This window comes from Dermochelys coriacea, chromosome 2 (genome assembly GCF_009764565.3).
Source record: "Dermochelys coriacea isolate rDerCor1 chromosome 2, rDerCor1.pri.v4, whole genome shotgun sequence".
NCBI classification, from domain to species: domain Eukaryota; kingdom Metazoa; phylum Chordata; order Testudines; family Dermochelyidae; genus Dermochelys; species Dermochelys coriacea.
In genome coordinates, this window is record NC_050069.1 from 10,865,592 (window position 1) to 10,888,050 (window position 22,459).

A 22,459-nucleotide genomic window follows, 5' to 3' on the forward strand; every position below is an offset into this window, starting at 1 on the left:
AGCGCTTGGCTGTAGACAATGGATCGAGTGGTATGATCTGGATGAAAGCTAGAGGCATGTAGGTAGGAATAGCAGTCAGTAGGTTTCCGATATAGGGTGGTGTTTATGTGACCATCGCTTATTAGCACCGTAGTGTCCAGGAAGTGGATCTCTTGTGTGGACTGGTCCAGGCTGAGGTTGATGGTGGGATGGAAACTGTTGAAATCATGGTGGAATTCCTCAAGGGCTTCTTTTCCATGGGTCTAGATGATGAAGATGTCATCAATGTAGCGCAAGTAGAGTAGGGGCATTAGGGGACGAGAGCTGAGGAAGCGTTGTTCTAAGTCAGCCATAAAAATGTTGGCATACTGTGGGGCCATGCGGGTACCCATCGCAGTGCCGCTGATTTGAAGGTATACATTGTCACCAAATGTGAAATAGTTATGGGTCAGGACAAAGTCACAAAGTTCTGCCACCAGGTTAGCCGTGACAGTATCGGGGATACTGTTCCTGATGGCTTGTAGTCCATCTTTGTGTGGAATGTTGGTGTAGAGGGCTTCTACATCCATAGTGGCTAGGATGGTGTTTTTAGGAAGATCACCAATGGACTGTAGTTTCCTCAGGAAATCGGTGGTGTCTCGAAGATAGCTGGGAGTGCTGGTAACGAAGGGCCTGAGGAGGGAGTCTACATAGCCAGACAATCCTGCTGTCAGGGTGCCAATGCCTGAGATGATGGGGCGTCCAGGATTTCCAGGTTTATGGATCTTGGGTAGCAGATAGAATATCCCAGGTCGGGGTTCTAGGGGTGTGTCTGTGCGGATTTGTTCTTGTGCTTTTTCAGGGAGTTTCTTGAGCAAATGCTGTAGTTTCTTTTGGTAACTCTCAGTGGGATCAGAGGGTAATGGCTTGTAGAAAGTGGTGTTGGAGAGCTGCCTAGTAGCCTCTTGTTCATACTCCGATCTATTCATGATGACGACAGCACCTCCTTTGTCAGCCTTTTTGATTATGATGTCAGAGTTGTTTCTGAGGCTGTGGATGGCACTGTGTTCTGCATGGCTGAGGTTATGGGGTAAGCGATGCTGCTTTTCCACAATTTCAGCTCGTGCACGTCGGCACGACGCCCCTTGTGGCATATAGTAGTTTAGATAGCTTAGTGTCCTTTTTCTTTTGTAGAGAATCAAAGTGTGTTTTGTAAATGGCTTGTCTAGTTTTTGTAAAGTCCAGCCACGAGGAAGTTTGTGTGGAAGGTTGGTTCTTTATGACAGTATCCAGTTTTGAGAGCTCATTCTTAATCTTTCCCTGTGGGGCCACAACAATGGTTCCTGTAACCCACCCAGCAATATTGTTAATCTATCCAACTATACTCTTAGCCCAGCGGAAGAATCTGTCCTATCTCGGGGCCTCTCCTTTTGCCCCTCCACCCCCACGAACATGATACAGTTCTGTGGTGACCTAGAATCCTATTTTCGACGTCTCAGACTCAAGGAATATTTCCAACACACTTCTGACCAACATATTAACCCACAGAGACCTTCCTGCCAACACTACAAAAAGAAGGATTCTGGGTGGACTCCTCCTGAAGGTCGAAACAGCAGCCTGGATTTCTACATAGACTGCTTCCGCCGACGTGCACGAGCTGAAATTGTGGAAAAGCAGCATTGCTTACCCCATAACCTCAGCCATGCAGAACACAGTGCCATCCACAGCCTCAGAAACAACTCTGACATCATAATCAAAAAGGCTGACAAAGGAGGTGCTGTCGTCATCATGAATAGATCGGAGTATGAACAAGAGGCTACTAGGCAGCTCTCCAACACCACTTTCTACAAGCCATTACCCTCTGATCCCACTGAGAGTTACCAAAAGAAACTACAGCATTTGGTCAAGAAACTCCCTGAAAAAGCACAAGAACAAATCCGCACAGACACACCCCTAGAACCCCGACCTGGGATATTCTATCTGATAGGCAGAACTTTGTGACTTTGTCCTGACCCATAACTATTTCACATTTGGTGACAATGTATACCTTCAAATCAGCGGCACTGCGATGGGTACCCGCATGGCCCCACAGTATGCCAACATTTTTATGGCTGACTTAGAACAACGCTTCCTCAGCTCTCGTCCCCTAATGCCCCTACTCTACTTGCGCTACATTGATGACATCTTCATCATCTGGACCCATGGAAAAGAAGCCCTTGAGGAATTCCACCATGATTTCAACAGTTTCCATCCCACCATCAACCTCAGCCTGGACCAGTCCACACAAGAGATCCACTTCCTGGACACTACGGTGCTAATAAGCGATGGTCACATAAACACCACCCTATATCGGAAACCTACTGACCGCTATTCCTACCTACATGCCTCTAGCTTTCATCCAGATCATACCACTCGATCCATTGTCTACAGCCAAGCGCTACGATATAACCGCATTTGCTCCAACCCCTCAGACAGAGGCAAACACCTACAAGATCTCTATCATGCATTCCTACAACTACAATACCCACCTGCTGAAGTGAAGAAACAGATTGACAGAGCCAAAAGAGTACCCAGAAGTCACCTACTACAGGACAGGCCCAACAAAGAAAACAACAGAACGCCACTAGCCATCACCTTCAGCCCCCAACTAAAACCTCTCCAACGCATCATCAAGGAGCTACAACCTATCCTGAAGGACGAGCCATCGCTCTCTCAGATCTTGGGAGACAGACCAGTCCTTGCTTACAGACAGCCCCCCAATCTGAAGCAAATACTCACCAGCAACCACACACCACACAACAGAACCACTACCCCAGGAACCTATCCTTGCAACAAAGCCCGTTGCCAACTCTGTCCACATATCTATTCAGGGGATACCATCATAGGGCCTAATCACATCAGCCACACTATCAGAGGCTCGTTCACCTGCGCATCTACCAATGTGATATATGCCATCATGTGCCAGCAATGCCCCTCTGCCATGTACATTGGCCAAACTGGACAGTCTCTACGTAAAAGAATGAATGGACACAAATCAGACGTCAAGAATTATAACATTCAAAAACCAGTTGGAGAACACTTCAATCTCTCTGGTCACTCGATCACAGACCTAAGAGTGGCTATACTTCAACAAAAAAGCTTCAAAAACAGACTCCAACGAGAGACTGCTGAATTGGAATTAATTTGCAAACTGGATACAATTAACTTAGGCTTGAATAGAGACTGGGAATGGATGAGTCATTACACAAAGTAAAACTATTTCCCCCTGGTATTTCTCCCTCCCACCCCACCCCCCACTGTTCCTCTGATATTCTTGTTAACTGCTGGAATTAGCCTACCTGCTTGTCACCATGAAAGGTTTTCCTCCTTTCCCCCCCCTGCTGTTGGTGATGGCTTATCTTAAGTGATCACTCTCCTTACAGTGTGTATGATAAACCCATTGTTTCATGTTCTCTGTGTGTGTGTATATAAATCTCTCCTCTGTTTTTTCCACCAAATGCATCCGATGAAGTGAGCTGTAGCTCACGAAAGCTTATGCTCTAATAAATTTGTTAGTCTCTAAGGTGCCACAAGTACTCCTTTTCTTTTTGCTGTTGCAGAAATTCTTGGAGAATCATTTGGAGAAATCTTATTTCTGAAAATTCATATTCAGAGAGATATTTTTCCTAGAGTATATTAAAACCTTGGTGAATAAATCATCCACTTTATTTTCCATTTACCAAATGAAACACACTTAAACCATTATTTCAGAAATCTTCAGTCATTTAACTTGTTAGTAATAGTCACTTAAGCAAACAGCTTCTTTCTAAGTGAACTCCTGGTAACTGCACAGTCAGTCACTACTGCTCTCTTCTTCTTCATGTATAACATAGCTGAAGTCTACATACTTAGATCTACTTACCCCGGTGTCTTCACTGCTGTAAGTCGACGGCTGACGCTCTCCCGTCGACTCTGCCTGTGCCTCTTGCCCTGGTGGAGTACCAGAGTCGACGGGAGAGCGCTTGGCATTAGATTTATCACATCTAGACTAGACGAGATAAATCGAGCCCTGCTGGATCGATCCCTGCCCATCGATCCAGCGGGTAATGTAGACAAGCCCTAAGACTGCACCTTAGGCCCCTTCACATGTGGCTAGAGTCAGTTTAGTCCCAAGCAGACGTAACTTGGACTCAGTACTTACCAGCTCTCCCTTAGCCTTCGCTTTCCTGGCCTGGTGGAAGGAGGCCAAGTCAGTAATGATGGGGGGGGTGTCCTTTTTGTCGCCATAGCAGTCAGTGTCTTTAGTCTTGGATACATCCGACATAGGGTGGGGAGCCCACCTCAACAACCTTAGGACTCAGGGCCTCTGGTCTCGAGAAGAACTCTTCCTGTATGTAAACGTTAGGGAGCTCAGGGCAGTGTATCTGGCTTGCCAAGTGTTCCTTCCCAAAGTTTCAGGCAAGGTAGTTCAAGTCCTGACAGATGATACAGTGGCCCTGTTTTATATCAACAAGCAAGGAGGGCCTCGATCCTCCGCCCTGTATCAGGAAGTGCTTGATCTATGGGACTTCTGTGCAAGACACTCGGTTCATCTCGAGGCGTCTCACCATCCAGGAGCCTGGAACATGTTGGCCGATCACCTCAGCAGGTCCTTCTCTCACCAAGAGTGGTCCCTTCACCCAGAGATCACCAGTGTTATCTTTCAGAGATGGGGGCCTGTTTCCTAACATAATTATATCTTTTGACTAGAATTTTCATAAATTTGAAATATTGCAATACGTTCAAGTTTAACCCACTTTACATAACTGACACTAGCTTTAATAAACCTTTGGTAATGAGTGTGGGAGGTGGCCCAGGGTAGGGCAGAGGATGGGGTGTAGGAGTGAGGGCTCTGTCTGGGGGTGAGGGCTTTAGGGTGGAGCTGGGGATGAGGGGGTTCAGGAGGGTGCTCTGTGGGAAGGGCCTCTCTCTCCCTCTGCACAGAGTTCTGGGGGAAGGGTCCATTTCTCCTGGCTGGCAGGAGTGAGCTCTGGAGCTGGAGGAGAGGCCTGCAGCAGCCCTCCAAGCCCCAACTTGCTCCCCTCCCCAGTTCCTGCCCACCCCCTACCTCTCTCCTCTCCAGGTCCCTGCTGCGCAGCCCTTGAGAGCTGCTGCACGGAAACAATCATTATACTTTGAATCAGCAAGGTGACCCAGTGCCTGACATTCTGTGACCCAGTATTGGGTTGTGACCAATACTTAGAAAAACACTGTTCTAGGGTGCATTCACTCTGGTGTCTATCCCGAGTCCCTTTCTCAGTTGAAATATTTTTTTAAAACTTTATTTATGTGTTCCATGCCACTCTTAGTTGACATTCAGTAACCAAACTACTAGATAAACCTCATTTGAAAAATTAGATAACATCCAACCTTTAAAATTCAGTTATTTAGGTTCCATCTTGCTTTCTCCCACCCTTGCACAGTTCAGTTTTGTTATATAAGCAGTAATTTGTTTAACAAACTCCTGCAGCTAGAAGTGAATGCTTTTATACCCTTTCAAAACTGTGATTATGAGCTTATTAGTTTTGCTCCTAATAGTTCCTGAATATAGTAGCCACTAAAAATTAAGCTGGAATTGAAGAGCTGGAGAAGGAGTATAAGATAAAGCTGGCTGCAATTTTTTTTTTTTTAAAGGTTCAGTATTTTGTGAACCATCAAGGACAGGTTGATTTGGATTCTCTGATTTCTGTTACGTTTTGTATTGTGGCTAGGTTCTTAAGATATGATTAATGTTTAACACAGTATTTAATTTGCATATCTATCTTTGTTTATAGGTCTGCTCACACATTGCAGCCTTCCTCAGGGGATGAAATTTCCACCAGTGTATCTGTCCAACTTTACAATGGAGAGACCCAGCAACTTGTCATTAAATTAGAAAATATTGGAACAGAACCTCTGGAGAAACTAGAGGTCACAGCAAAAACAGTCAACTCAAAAGGTATGTATGTATGCTGGTGTATGATTAGAAAAATCTCTTGCTTCAAGAGAAGCGTGTACAAAGTGGAGTGATGTTTTAGAATTCAAGTAGCTCTCTCCCCTAATAAAGTTTCAGCGGGTTCATTTAGTTGGACATCAATGTCCTCTTTGGACATCAGATCCAGTAAATATCAATATGTTCTTGATTTTCAAAAAGCATGTGAAAGTAGATTTGAAGTTTGTCACTTTGACAGCTTGCATTCTAAATCAATGAATCTTAACTTTAAAGTAGACAGAAGCAGAAACCTCATCTCTAAAATCATCATTTCTTATTATAATATATAATAGGAGCCAACGATTGACTAGCCATCAATACTACATTGACTATGAAGAAATCAGATAAATGAGATGGTGTTTTGTAGAGAAATGGAATATGCATAAGCAAGGTGGTTTCATTAAAGAATAATCATGTTTTAACCCTAAAGTTTCCTTACTTGAAAGACTTAATAGAGGGGAAAAAATGCCCAGCTGCCATCCTAGTCATAGTTTCTGCAACAGGAAAAAATGTGGAAAGGAACAATTGATAGAATGAGAAGGAACAAAATAAACTATTTTGTGAATTAAAAGGATAGTTGAAAATGAAGAAAGAATAGGATACAGGCATAAATTTTCCTGTCTCCATGTATTTTTTTTCTAAGATTCTGTGCTCTAACCCATCTGTGAAGTCATCATTATGAAGATTATATTAACAGAATAAATGTAGAATCAGATGAAAGCAAGTTAGTGTTTTCTTACAATGGAAATTACATACACAACTATATTTTTGTTCATTCTTAATTGCATAGTGAGAAAATAAAATTTGATGATTTTTCTTTACTGAGTATCCAAGATTGTCATTTTACATTGGGATTGCCTCTTCTCTGCTGCTTCAGAAAACAGGACCTGCCGATCATCTGTGAGGGGCTCTCTCCCTGTACTGAGAGTCCCCAGGGAGATTGCATAGATTGCATTAAAAAGCTGAAAAGTATCTTGTCATTACTATAATTGGTTCTATAAAAATATTTATAGGCCCCAATCTGGGATTGACATGCCACATTATTATGCAGAGTACACACACATAATAAAAAGATGAATTCTACCCAAAGAGTTTACAATCTTGATACTGGTTTCAGCAAGAGTTGTGATAAGCACATGATAGTAGTTCTAATACTATCCCTGCATCTTATAAATTTGTGTAATGTAACAGATGAATGTCTTTTGAATTAGAAATTTGGGTTTCCATAAACAGGGTGGGTTGGAAAGGTGTGCCTGGATACTAAGGCAAGAAAAATCAACAGATGTCAATTTTATTTTCTTACATATCCAGGCTTGCCATTCCTACAGTGGAATATTTATAGTGTACTAAGCATAAGCATTTAAACCATAAGAAAGAGCTTCTGATACTCATTTCCAGTGTGTAGTATTCCAAGTATTTACTGGGGCTGTTTCACTGACATCAGTGCGGGGTGTTCAGGGAAGTTGCATGATGCAGGCATCTTTCGGAAGACTGGACTGTGTAGAAAGCTGCACGCTGGGACTTACTTTCCAGACCAGAAGATTCCAATGGATGATGTGAAGATTCCCATAGTGATCCTGGGAGAACCCACCTACCCCTTGCTCCCATGGCTCATGAAGCTTTATACTGGGACCTAGACAGCAGCAAGATGCATTTCAACTGCAGACTCAGCAAGTGTCAAATGACCATTGAGTGTGCCTTTGGTTGATTTGGCTGGTTAGAATCATAGAATCATAGAATATCAGGGTTGGAAGGGACCCCAGAAGGTCATCTAGTCCAACCCCCTGCTCAAAGCAGGACCAAGTCCCAGTTAAATCATCCTAGCCAGGGCTTTGTCAAGCCTGACCTTAAAAACCTCTAAGGAAGGAGATTCTACCACCTCCCTAGGTAACGCATTCCAGTGTTTCACCACCCTCTTAGTGAAAAAGTTTTTCCTAATATCCAATCTAAACCTCCCCCATTGCAACTTGAGACCATTACTCCTCGTTCTGTCATCTGCTACCATTGAGAACAGTCTAGAGCCATCCTCTTTGAAACCCCCTTTCAGGTAGTTGAAAGCAGCTATCAAATCCCCCCTCATTCTTCTCTTCTGCAGACTAAACAATCCCAGCTCCCTCAGCCTCTCCTCATAAGTCATGTGCTCTAGACCCCTAATCATTTTTGTTGCCCTTCGCTGTACTCTTTCCAATTTATCCACATCCTTCTTGTAGTGTGGGGCCCAAAACTGGACACAGTACTCCAGATGAGGCCTCACCAGTGTCGAATAGAGGGGAACGATCACGTCCCTCGATCTGCTCGCTATGCCCCTACTTATACATCCCAAAATGCCATTGGCCTTCTTGGCAACAAGGGCACACTGCTGACTCATATCCAGCTTCTCGTCCACTGTCACCCCTAGGTCCTTTTCCGCAGAACTGCTGCCGAGCCATTCGGTCCCTAGTCTGTAGCGGTGCATTGGATTCTTCCATCCTAAGTGCAGGACCCTGCACTTATCCTTATTGAACCTCATTAGATTTCTTTTGGCCCAATCTTCCAATTTGTCTAGGTCCTTCTGTATCCTATCCCTCCCCTCCAGCGTATCTACCACTCCTCCCAGTTTAGTATCATCCGCAAATTTGCTGAGAGTGCAATCCACACCATCCTCCAGATCATTTATGAAGATATTGAACAAAACGGGCCCCAGGACCGACCCCTGGGGCACTCCACTTGACACCGGCTGCCAACTAGACATGGAGCCATTGATCACTACCCGTTGAGCCCGACAATCTAGCCAGCTTTCTACCCACCTTATAGTGCATTCATCCAGCCCATACTTCCTTAACTTGCTGACAAGAATGCTGTGGGAGACCGTGTCAAAAGCTTTGCTAAAGTCAAGAAACAATACATCCACTGCTTTCCCTTCATCCACAGAACCAGTAATCTCATCATAAAAGGCGATTAGATTAGTCAGGCATGACCTTCCCTTGGTGAATCCATGCTGACTGTTCCTGATCACTTTCCTCTCCTCTAAGTGCTTCAGGATTGATTCTTTGAGGACCTGCTCCATGATTTTTCCAGGGACTGAGGTGAGGCTGACCGGCCTGTAGTTCCCAGGATCCTCCTTCTTCCCTTTTTTAAAGATGGGCACTACATTAGCCTTTTTCCAGTCATCCGGGACTTCCCCCGTTCGCCACGAGTTTTCAAAGATAATGGCCAAGGGCTCTGCAATCACAGCCGCCAATTCCCTCAGCACTCTCGGATGCAATTCGTCCGGCCCCATGGACTTGTGCACGTCCAGCTTTTCTAAATAGTCCCTAACCACCTCTATCTCTACAGAGGGCTGGCCATCTCTTCCCCATTTTGTGATGCCCAGCACAGCAGTCTGGGAGCTGACCTTGTTAGTGAAAACAGAGGCAAAAAAAGCATTGAGTACATTAGCTTTTTCCACATCCTCTGTCACTAGCTTGCCTCCCTCATTCAGTAAGAGGCCCACACTTTCCTTGGCTTTCTTCTTGTTGCCAACATACCTGAAGAAACCCTTCTTGTTACTCTTGACATCTCTTGCTAGCTGCAGCTCCAGGTGCGATTTGGCCCTCCTGATATCTTTCCTACATGCCCGAGCAATATTTTTATACTCTTCCCTGGTCATATGTCCAACCTTCCACTTCTTGTAAGCTTCTTTTTTATGTTTAAGATCCGCTAGGATTTCACCATTAAGCCAAGCTGGTCGCCTGCCATATTTACTATTCTTTCGACTCATCGGGATGGTTTGTCCCTGTAACCTCAACAGGGATTCCTTGAAATACAGCCAGCTCTCCTGGACTCCCTTCCCTTTCATGTTAGTCCCCCAGGGGATCCTGGCCATCTGTTCCCTGAGGGAGTCAAAGTCTGCTTTCCTGAAGTCCAGGGTCCGTATCCTGCTGCTTACCTTTCTTCCCTGCGTCAGGATCCTGAACTCAACCAACTCATGGTCACTGCCTCCCAGATTCCCATCCACTTTTGCTTCCCCCACTAATTCTACCCGGTTTGTGAGCAGCAGGTCAAGAAAAGCGCTCCCCCTAGTTGGCTCCCCTAGCACTTGCACCAGGAAATTGTCCCCTACGCTTTCCAAAAACTTCCTGGATTGTCTATGCACCGCTGTATTGCTCTCCCAGCAGATATCAGGAAAATTAAAGTCACCCATGAGAATCAGGGCATGCGATCTAGTAGCTTCCGTGAGTTGCCGGAAGAAAGCCTCATCCACCTCATCCCCCTGGTCCGGTGGTCTATAGCAGACTCCCACCATGACATCACTCTTGTTGCACACACTTCTAAACTTAATCCAGAGACACTCAGGTTTTTCCACAGTTTCGTACCGGAGCTCTGAGCAGTCATACTGCTCCCTTACATATAGTGCTACTCCCCCACCTTTTCTGCCCTGCCTGTCCTTCCTGAACAGTTTATAACCATCCATGACTGTACTCCAGTCATGTGAGTTATCCCACCAAGTCTCTGTTATTCCAATCACGTCATAATTCCTTGACATCACCAGGACCTCCAGTTCTCCCTGCTTGTTTCCAAGGCTTTGTGCATTTGTATATAAGCACTTGAGATAACCTGTTGATCGCCCCTCATTCCCAGTATGAGGCAGGAGCCCTCCCCTCACAGACATTCCTGCCTGTGCTTCCTCCCGGTATCCCGCTTTCCCACTTACCTCAGGGCTTTGGTCTCCTTCCCCCGGTGAACCTAGTTTAAAGCCCTCCTCACTAGGTTAGCCAGCCTGCTGGCAAAGATGTTCTTCCCTCTCTTCGTAAGATGGAGCCCGTCTCTGCCCAGCACTCCTCCTTCATGGAACACCATCCCATGGTCAAAGAATCCAAAGCCTTCTCTCCGACACCACCTGCGTAGCCATTCGTTGACCTCCACGATTCGACGGTCCCTACCCAGGCCTTTTCCTTCCACGGGGAGGATGGACGAGAACACCACTTGCGCCTCCAACTCCTTTATCCTTCTTCCCAGAGCTACGTAGTCGGCAGTGATCCGCTCAAGGTCATTCTTGGCAGTATCATTGGTGCCCACGTGGAGAAGCAGGAAGGGGTAGCGATCCGAGGGCTTGATGAGTCTCGGCAGTCTCTCCGTCACATCACGAATCTTAGCCCCTGGCAAGCAGCAGACTTCTCGGTTTTCCCGGTCAGGGCGGCAGATAGATGACTCAGTCCCCCGGAGGAGAGAGTCCCCGACCACCACCACCCGCCTTCTCCTCTTGGGAGTGGTGGTCGTGGAACCCCCAACCTCAGGACATCGCATCTCATGCCTCCCAACCAGCGGAATCTCCTTCTGCTTTCTCCCCCCAGACCTATCATCTGGTCCACTCTCCGCATTGGTACCTGTGGAGAGAACATGAAAGCGGTTAGTTACCTGTGTCTGTGTTACTGGAACCCGGACATTCCGCTTACCTCTTCTGGAGGTCACATGTTGCCAAGCTTCTTCACTGGCCTCTTGGCTCCTCTGTGCAACCTGCTCTATATCTTTAGAGCTTTGTGCCCCTAGAAGGCTATCCTGAGTTTGGTCCAGAAAATCCTCAGTCTCTCGTATACAACGCAGGGTCGTTACCTGTTGCTCCAGACCTTCAATCTTCTCTTCCAATATGGAGACCAGCTTGCACTTTGTACAGACAAAGTCGCTTCTGTCCTGTGGAAGAAAGACAAACATGGCACATCCAGTGCAGGTCACAACAGCTGAACCCCCCCCTTCCATATCACCTACCTACTATGAGCTTCCTCAGAGACGTTGGCAAGATGTAAGCCTCACTGGGCTCACTCCAGGCGAACTCCCAGGCAAACTCCTGCTGTGAGCTCCTCTGCTGTCCCCGCTGGTTCGCTGCCGCTCAGCTGGTTCGCGAGGCTCTGGCTATTTTTAAACAGCCAGGTTTCCCTGACGCAAACACACAGACACCCTAATGCCCGCCCCCTGCAGGCTAGCAGCCAATCAGACACTCACTCAGGCTCTCTCCCTGCCCTCCCAGCAAACACACGCTCGGATACTTCCTCAGCAAGCAAACACACACAGACCTCAGTGAGGAAAATATTCCAATGGTCATCGCAGCCTGCTGTACTCTACATAATATTTCCAAAGTGAGGGGGGAAAAGTTTTCCCGGGGTGGACTGCTGAGGCTGATCAGCTGGCTGATGATTTTGGGCAGCCAGATACAAAGGCACAGCGGGAGGCTATTAGAATCAGGGAGGCTTTGAAGGAGCATTTTGACAGTGATTCCCAGTAATATCTTTTTGTGATGCATTCAGCCAGGCAATGATTTTTTTGCCACCTTGAATTACCCCTGTAGTGCTTGTTTTCTGAACTTTAATTGTAGTGAGCAAATATTCCTACCTATAGCCAATGTGTTTCAAAGGCCTGGTCTACACTATAGTGTTAGGTTGACGTAAGATGCCTGGCATTGAGCTAGCTGTGGAAGTATTGTCACTTAAATTTGACTCCCAATGATGTAAGTGTCGCTCTATGCTGATTTAGTAAGACCATCTTCCCCCAGTGGCATAGAGTTATGGTCAATGTAATTAGGTAGATGCAGTGTCAGTGTAGACGCTGCGTTGCTTATATCAACTGTTACTGGCTTTCAGGAGCCATCCCACAATGCCTCAGCTCTGACAATACAGTTGAAACAAGCGCTTCCAGTGAGGATATGCACCACCTACATAAGGAGCCAAGCTTGCACCACACAAGCGATTTAATAATTAGGTTGATATAATTTTGTAGTGTAGACATTGCCTCAGGATAGTTAAGTATTGGAATATGTTACCAAGGGTGGTTGTTGAATCTTCTTCAATGGATATTTTTCAGAACAGATTAAAGACCTGTCACAGATGGTGTAGGTATAATTGATCCTGCCTGAATGTGGGGACTTGGACTAGATGACTTCTTGAGATCCCTTCCAGCCCTGCACTTCTCTGATTTCTGTCTTGTAACAGGCGATTTTTAAATTGCAGTAACATCCTCCAGTGAATCCACAGCTTTGGGTGCATCACAGCAGCACACCTTTGTTTTCTGGTTAGGTCCTCCCTGATGTTCAGCACCTGAGATTAACCTTTTTTAAAAATCTTTTAATCGAGGAAAATCCATACATAATATCAAATGTCACTTAAAAGCTTGAGAATGGCTATGCTGCTGGTATGCTTGGACCAATGCCCATCATGTTGACCAATATTATAGTCCTGTTCCCTTGTAGTCCCATGTGTCTGTCTCTCTCCTTGTTCTCATTTTATGCTTAGTCCCTACCCCAAAGACTTTACAATCTATCTTTTTGTTTTGTGTTTGTATACCGCTTAGCACCTTGGAGCTTTTACCTCTTCCCCTGGCCTGTGCCAGAGGAAGTAGAAGGTATTGAAAAGTGAGCTGAGTCTTAGGGCTGGGCCTAGGCAGGTCCATTCTGGGTTACTGAGTATATGGTGAGAGCCTTGTAATCCTGCAGTGGGCCCAGTTAAATACCTGATATGTGAGAGTGGGAGGAGTATATTGTGTATAGTGTATTGTGCCCTGCTACTTAAGTTCATCCCGTGTGTGGTGTTTATTCACCTGCATGTCCTGTCAGCACTTCTGTGGGCACATCTACACTTTAAAACACTGCATAAGCGCTGCTGTAATGTTTTAAAGAAGACTCTAACCCAGTGGGCAAGAGCTCTCCTATCATCTTAATTAATCCACTTCCCTGTGAGGCAGTAGCTGTGTTGATGGTAGAAGCTCTCAGTGGCAGCTCCTCTAGTGCTCCCACCACATCTGGACTTGATTTCACAAGACCATAATCGGTTGCTTCACCTGAACTGAACCTCCCTGCACCTGACAACATGGTTGCTGTGTTGCTGAACCCTGAAGAGCAGGCCTGCTCAGAACAGGCTTGGCAAGTCTTGCTAGGTAGCAGAAACCATTCCACCAGGGCTAACTATTTAGCTACGTGCAAACGCTTCACTAGTTAGGCCTCTGAGAGGAATCTTTCTCCATCCTGGTCTTCTCTGTAGTCTGTATTGGATGATCTACTCCACCTCTGTTAAGGTTCACTTGGCAGCCATGTTGGCCATCCAGTGGAGGGCAAATCAGTATTCTCCCATGAGATGACGGTCATATTTTTCAAGATGCTGGAAAGACTCTACCCTCAGGTTCATGACCCGATTCCCCCATGGAACGTAAACCTGGTCCTGTCAATGCTCACAGAGCCTCCCATCGAGCCGTTAGCATCTTGTTCCATACTACTACTGTCTTGGAAGTTCAACTTTCTAGTAGTGGTCACCTCGGCTAGAAGGGTCTCTGAGATTCAAACCCTGGTGTCAGAACCCCTTTATATCCTATTTTTCAAGGACAAGGTCCAGCTGCGCCCCCATCTGGCCTTCCTACCAAAGATGGTGTCACAATTCCACAACAACCAGGACATTTTTCTTCCGCTCTTTTCTGAAACCTCACAAGACTGCCAAGGAGAGTCTGCTCCATATATTACATGTTAGGTGAGCTCTAGACTTCTATATTGAGAGGACTAAGCCCTTCCGCAAGTCTATACAACCCTTTGTAGCAATATTGAAAAGAATGAGAGGCCTTCCACTGTCATCCCAAAGAATCTTGTCCTGAATAACGGCCTGTATCCTGCCTTGCTATGAGTAAGTGAAGGTTTTGCCCCCAGCCATTGTAACCACTCATTCCACAAGAGCTCATCAGCAGCATTCCTCGCACAAGTTCCTATCCAGGACATCTGCAACATGGTCTTCAGTTCATACCTTACTGTCCCACTAAGCTGTCAGCCAATAGGCCCATGGCGATGCCAGCTTTGGAAGAGTGGTATTGCAGTCAGCACATCCATAAACTCCAAAGGGTACTCCCACCTCCAAGGGTACTGCTTGTGAGTCACCTAGCATGGAATGGACATGAGCAAGCACTTGAAGAAGCAAAAATTGTTACTAACCTTTTGTAACTGTTCTTCAAGATGTGGTGGTCTTGTCCATTCCATGACCCACTGCCCTACCCCTCCATCGGAGATAACAGCAAGAAGTAGCTGAGAGGGTGCGGGGCTGGCAACACCCCTTATACCAGCACATATGTCCATGGCCTCAGAGAGTGCTAGAGCCAGCCCTATGGATACCTCTGAGGGAAAAATCTCCGGCAACTGTGCACACAGCGTGCACATACCTAGCGTGGAATGGACATGAGCAACACATCTTGAAGAAAAACAATTACAAAAGGTTACAGGTTTCAGAGTAGCAGCCGTGTTAGTCTGTATTCGCAAAAAGAAAAGGAGTACTTGTGGCACCTTAGAGACTAACAAATTTATTAGAGCATAAGCTTTCGTGAGCTACAGCTCACTAATGCATCCGATGAAGTGAGCTGTAGCTCACGAAAGCTTATGCTCTAATAAATTTGTTAGTCTCTAAGGTGCCACAAGTACTCCTTTTCTTTTTACAAAAGGTTAGTTACCATTTTTTCACCTGTATGCTAATTTCTTTTCTTAAATTGTATATTCTAATATGACAGAGGAAAAAAGGCGGCTTATTTCGCTCAGGTTAATTGTGTTCGTAGCTCCAAGAAACAATGCTCATTTAGTCTGTTTTGATAATCAAAACAAGACTGTTCCACTGTGCTCTTGCCTCCCCTACGGAATAATTTTGGGAAACTGCATCTGCTAAGACAGGAGTAGTCAAACTTTTTGTCCCGAGGGCCACATCGGGTTTGCGAAACGGTATGGAGGGCTGAGTGGGGAAGGCTGTGCTTCCACAAACAGCCTAGCCTCTTCCCCTTCCCACTTCCTGCCCCCGCACTGCCCACCTCAGAACCTCTGACCCATCCAACCCCCCCGCTCCTTGTCCCCTGACCAACCCATCCTGGGACCCCTGCCTCTAACTGCCCCCCCATCCCGGGACCCCTGCTCCTAACTGCCCCCCAATCGCTCTCACCCCCCGGACACTGCCCCCTATCCAACCCCCCACTCCCTGTCTCCTGAGCACCCCTTCCCCCCGAATCTCCGCCCCATCCAACCATCTCCTGTCCCTTATCCAACCTCTCCCCCTCCCCCTTACCAGGCCACTCAGAGCGGGCAAGACAGGCTTACTGGAATGTCTGGGAGGTGGGCGGGTGCAAGCTTCACTACCTGTGTGGTGAGCTGAGGCTGCGGGGGAGGAGGGACAGCAAAGGATGGGCCGGGGACTAGTCTCCCCGGCCGGGAGCTCAGGTGCTGGGCAGGACAGTCCCATGGGCCGTAGTTTGCCCGCCTCTGTGCTAAGAGCAGGCCCAACAGTTAAGAGGAGTTTACTGGAGATTTTCCCCCAGCAAGTCCTCTTGTAGTGTAATCAATGGTCTTAATGTCTTTTTTTTTAAGAAAGGAAAAATCGCTTGTAAGAAGACCAACCAGAATGCTTACTAGATGAGATATTAAAAGCCACGTCTGCTTAAGATATTTTTAGAAGCAATGAGATTTGGAGCATTATCACAAATCTTATATCCAGGTTTATTATGGATTAATGGGGTAGATTTCAAACAGGTAGATCAGCACATTTTACAGAATATTCTCTCCTCCTCTCCCCACTCCCTGGAAGAAAAAAGGCATGATCTCCTCTTTCTCTTATTTACTACTTCCTTTTGATTTTGAGAAGGGAAAAATTAACTTAAGGTAATTATGAGTACCCTTCAGTCCAGAGACTATTGAAATAGATCAGGTTTTGTATATATACAGGCCATGTGCTTTCTGAAGTTCCCATACCAGAAGGACTTCGACTTTCTATTGGGTGGGTTGGTAAGCAGTGTTTGGAGCATCAACCTGTTCAGTGTGCCAACTGTTGAGAGCTGCAGTTAGATCCTTTGTCATACCTTTCCAAAACATTATTTTCTCAATGTGAGTCCAGATCAGGCTGGATCCTTCAGTCCCTTTTCAATTAACAGCCCTGATTAGCCCTCCTCCGAACGTTGTCACTGCTAGCTAGTCTCTCTCAGTGGCGATTTGTGGACACAATGTCATAAAGGAGAAAAAGGTTACTTACCAAATAAGTCCTGCTTACTAAATATGATGGCTCTGTAGATAAATACCAGTCCTCGCTTCCACTTTGGAGACTTGGATGCACCAGGAGATAGAGTAATGGAGGGATAGTTAGGGATTGCGGACGTTTTATGCCCTTGGTTCTAGAATACTGGAACAGACATATACATGCTCCCTTAATGTCAGCTTTGAAATGGGTTGTAGCACAGTTTACCAGTATACAGGTCTTAGCACAGATCTTCAGAGAGAATATATTTGGAGCACAAATGTTAAATCGTTAAATTAATTTTTGCATTTTTGTTAGTGCAACATTGTTTGACTTAATTTATTTGCACAATATCAGAAAATTGAATCTAGCTAGGAAGTTATTATATGGGATGCAATAGTTGTGGCGAGAGTTTTACTATATACGTTCTTCAGTCTTTAAGGGTATTTCTACACAGCATTATTTAGTGAAGCTGCACAGCTGGGTTGACAAACTTGGAGGTAGTGGGGCTCCCATTAATGTTGTAAAAATAGGTGTATAGGCTGTTCTATGAAGTTGTATTTCGGGCTTGAGCTTGGGCTCTGAAGCCCATCCCCCTTCCTAGATTTTCAGATGGAAGTCATTTTTAACCAAAGATCTTGCATGAAGCTATTGATTCTCTAACCTTGTAAGGTATGTAGCATTTTTCAGACTGATTCTTACCAATGCTAGTTTTTAATTTTAAATGTTACTTGTAAATTTAAATTCTTGTTCATAGATGAGTATAATTCTGATTCTTGACAGCTTTTAGAATAAACTTGAGAGGGAAATGCAATATAAACTGTAATTACTGAATTGTGGAAGGTTGCACCTGCCAATTTTTCCTTGTAAACCCAGATTTGCAGGGTTAAGTATTGTCCATTTGAAATAGAGGATTTTAAATTTAAACATAAGCTTAGAAACTGTCTGTGGATTGACATTTTATATATTGCCTGCTAAACCATTTTTAATTTCTTGAACTTCAAAATTGTAATTATCAATACAGTTAGAGAGATAATGAAGTTCTTCAGGAGAGATCTTTCTGTAATGGGAATTTATTCTGTTTTTATAAACTATAGCTTACTTAAGACATTTTTCAAATACCACTCCTTTCCAGTTCCACACATGAAATTCAGGTCTTGTACACTGCTATACAGCTCCACCTACCAGAGAGCAAGGAGGCAAAGAAATTTGTTATGGCTAGTCTCTGCAATGGTGGTTGGATGACCTCCACTTCTAGTGGGGCTTCTTCCCTGTGGAGACCATTTTGTGTCAAGACACCTGCCAGAACTTTTTCAAAAGTGACGGTGATTTTGGATGACCATCTTGAGACTCTGTAACTGTGCCTGGTTTTTTTGGAGGCTGGGTGCTCACCACTTTCTGAAATATCAGAACCCGTGAAAGTGTCTGAAGTCAGGAACCTGAAATCATTTGCCATACTTAAAATTCTAGGCTCTTGTCTCCTCATTATTAATATCCTGAAACTGTTATTTTGGTCCTGCACATCTCTCTGAATCCTGCTCCAAGGGCTCGCATGTCATGATCTGATGTGACAACTACATACATCAACTGATAGGCCAGCTAGAGCTTGTTGCTCAGGGCAGAAAACTTCACTATATGTTTCAGTGATGTATCAAATCTTCTTTTAATCATTTCTTTCCTGTAAAGAAAGGCTAATGGATTTGTAGGTTGGCCAAGCAGATGGCAGCTAATTTGCATAAATCTTTTCAGCATTTTATTGCCTTCTAAGTTCTCTAAGTATTAGCTATATCACTGTGCCCCAGAGAGTCAAGCTTACTTGTCATTGTAAATGGGCCTTCAATTCAACAGCTATACACGTATTTGCTTTCGTGTGGGACTGAGATAATCAAAATGTGTACACTGCCCCATTTCACCTTAATTCAGAGATTTTTTTTGGGAAAAACCAGCAAAAAAAGGAAGCAGGTGATATAGAAGCCTCGTTAGATCAGGCAGTCTTAGTTGTTCAGGACCTCTACAGCATGACGATTCATATGTTCCTATTAACAGTTAATCTAAGAGAGTATTGGAAAAGATGTGAAACCAAATCAATTTCTAACTATTAGGGATCAGGAATGACACCTTCATTGGGGCAGATTACTGTGGAGACTTTTGTACTGTTCTTTGAAGTATTTAGTTCTGGCAGCTGCCAAAGATATGACATCAGAATAGATCAACCACAGGTCTGATCCAGTATGATAGTTCTTATGACATATTGAGCTTGTTTCACTAGTGACTCCCACTTAATCTGGATCTTTTGCTATGTTGCCTGTTATCGCTCATTAGCCCTACCAAACTTCATTGGATGGTTTATACTCTTGTATGCCTTAGGCATCTGAGAGACATCGTCACAAAAAGCTCTGAGTTCTTGTGTAGTGGTATGGACTATTCCACTTCAAAAGCTTACTTTTGGTTACAGAGGATCTTCAGTAGTAAACATGTTCAGGGAAATTTTCTTGTCAGTAAATATTGTTTCCAGCATGTTTTAAATTTTTGGTTTGATTCAATAAATTAACACTTTTAAAAGTTAGTATTTTGTCTGCAGTCTGATGGCAAATTGGAATTCATGATTTGGGCATGCATCCTAATGCCTTAAGTTGTCACTTTTTCTTTGAAGTCAAGATTTAAATGATGGGCTTAATTTTGCAAATTCCCACATTTTATTGAATTGATATCTTAGGTGCAAAAGCCAGAAACTACTTTTCCGTAACATGCAGAAGAATAATTTTTCTGTATCTACTTTCTTCCGTCTTTTATGGAGGAAAAAGAATATTGTGTGAGAGAGTTATTTTTACCTCTAAGTCTGTTGTTGTTACTGCCATTAGGTTAAGAAAGGCTATAAAATATCTCGTTTTGAATCTCTGTGGGACACTAAATTAATTTCAGTCAATTTCCCTTGCAAGTCTTAATAGTCCCATATATAAAACAAATATTAGTTTTTGTTTAACTCTCGTAGATGGAGGACAAACGTATGAAAAGTATCAGAGGGGTAGCCATTTTAGTCTGTATCAGCAAAAACAATGAGGAATTCTTGTGGCATCTTAGAGACTAACAAATTTATTTGGTCATAAACTTTTGTGGGCTATAACCCACTTCATCAGATGCATGGAGTGGAAAATACAGTAGGCACGTATAAATATACAGCACATGAAAAGTTGGGAGTTGCCTTACCAAGTGGGGGAGTCAGTGCTAATGAGGCCAATTCAATCAGGGTGGAAGTGGCCCATTCCCAACAGTTGACAAGAAGGTGCGAGTATCAACAGAGGGAAAATTACTTTTTGTAGTGACACAGCCATTCCCACTCTTTAGTCAAGCCTAATTTGATGGTGTCAAGTTTGCAAATTAATTCGTTTTGCAATTTCTCATTGAAGTCTGTTTTGAAGTTTTTTTGTTGAAGAATGGCCACTTTTAAGTCTGTTATTGAGTGTCCAGGGAGGTTGAAGTGCTCTCCTACTGGTTTTTGAAAGTTACAGTTCTTGATGTTTAATTTGTGTCCATTTATTCTTGTGCACAGAGACTGTCCAGTTTAGCCAGTGTACGTGGCAGAGGAGCATTGCTGGCACATGATGGCAAATATCACATTGGTAGATGTGCAGGTGAACGAGCCCCTGGTAATGTGGCTGATGTGGTTAGGTCCTGTGATGGTGTCCCTTGAATAGATATGCGGACAGAGTTGGCAATGGGGTTTGTTGCAGGTATTGGTTCCTGGGTTAGTGTTTTTGTTGTGTGGTGTGTAGTTGCTGGTGAGTATTTGCTTCAGGTTGGGAGGCTGTCTAGAAGTGAGGACTGGCTTGTCTCCCAAGGTCTATGAGAGTGAGGGATTGTCCTTCAGGATAGGTTGTAGATCCTTGATGATGCGTTGGAGAGATTTTAGTTGGGGGCTGTAGGTGACAGCTAGTGGCGTTCTGTTACTTTCTTTTTTGGACCTGTCCTGTAATAGGTGACTTCCGGGTACCCTTCTGGCTCTGTCAATCTGATATTTCACTTCCCTAGGTGGGTATTGTAGTTTTAAGAACTCTTGATAGAGATCCTGTAGGTGTTTGTCTCTGTCTGAGGGATTGGAGCAAATGCAGTTGTATCTTAAGGCTTGGCTGTAGACCATAGATCATGTGATGTGGTCTGATGAAAGCTGGAGGCATGTAGCTAAGTTTAGCGGTTAGTAGGTTTCTGGTATAGGGTGGTGTTTATGTGACCATTGCTTATTTGCACTGTAATGTCCAGAAAGTGGATCTCTTGTGTGGACTGGTCCAGGCTGAGGTTGATGGTGGGATGGAAATTGTTGAAATCCTGGCGGAATTCCTCAAGGATTTTCTTCCCATGGGTCCAGATGATGAAGATGTCATCAACGTAGTGCAAGTAGAGTTGCGGTGCTAGGGGACGAGAGCTGAGGAAGCGTTGTTCTAAGTCAACCATAAAAATGTTGGCCTGCTGTGGGGCCATGTGGTATAGCAGTGCCGCTGACTTGAAGGTATAAATCATCCCCAAATCTGAAATAGTTGTGGGTGAGGACAAAGTCACAAAGTTCAGTCATTAGGTCTGCTGTGACATTATTGGGGATACCTGAAAAGTAGTGGTGTTGTAGCCATGTTGGTCTCAGGATGTGAGAGACACAAGGTGGATGAGATAATATCTTTTATTGGACTTGCACAGAGCTCTTCTTTAGGTCTGGGAAAAGTGCTCAGAATGTCAGCTAATTACAAGGTAGAAGAGATGGGTTAGCATAAGAAGTTAACATGTATTTCAAGGGACCATTCCAGGTGAAGTAGCCTGTTAATACCTCTCCAGTCATAGGGGGAGGTGGGGAAAAAAAAGGCTGGGGGGGGTGTTAGGTGGGTTATATATTGTTGTAATAATCCATAAATCCACTCTTGTTTTGCAGTTTCCTTTGAAAATGGAGAGGTTACATATAAAAGTGTTCACGCACAGGTGAAAAGGGTGTTTTTATCTTTTACATTTTTCTGTGTGAGTTCACTTGAGAGTATAATGATTGGTTTCACCAACAAAGTTGTTGTTGGGGCATTTAGTGCACTTGATGAGGTACAGCACTGGGACATTCCCCTGGTGTTATCTGGACCGGTGATCTGCTAGATCACTCCAATCCTCGACTCTGGGAGCCAGCCTCACCCTGCTTTGGCTGTGAGAACCCCCGACTCCCGGAATGTTCATGCACAGCCTCTGCCATGTAAGCTTCTCCCAGCTACCGCTGCTTGGATTGTGCAACAGAATGATACTAGCCAGTATCCGAGACACGACCCTAGGAACAAGGCTTGTTATCCCAAGGGGAGTCTCTACAAAGATAGATTTAAGTGATAATAAGTCAAAGCACAAGAAGTCAGATTTGGTCAAATGAAATAAAAGTAAAACGCATTTTAAGCTGATCTTAACACTTTCAGTGCCCTTACAAATTTAGATGCTTCTTATCACAGGCTGGCTAATTGCCCTTTTGATCACTGCTTCAGTCGCTTGGTGGTGATGTCTGTAGATGGAGGTGGAAGAGAGAGGAAGAGCATGG

General features: G+C 44.6%; 1 protein-coding gene across 5 annotated transcripts in view; it reads left to right on the plus strand.

Annotated features, from left to right (window-relative positions):
* TRAPPC9 (trafficking protein particle complex subunit 9) overlaps nt 1-22,459 on the plus strand; it is an 874,505-nt gene that overhangs the window by 154,856 nt on the left and 697,190 nt on the right. For all 5 annotated transcript variants that reach the window (XM_043507302.1, XM_043507301.1, XM_038389963.2 and 2 more), the window contains exon 15: nt 5,751-5,914. In XM_043507302.1, the coding sequence (XP_043363237.1) occupies nt 5,751-5,914 (164 nt within the window). The remainder of the gene's footprint in view (nt 1-5,750; nt 5,915-22,459) is intronic.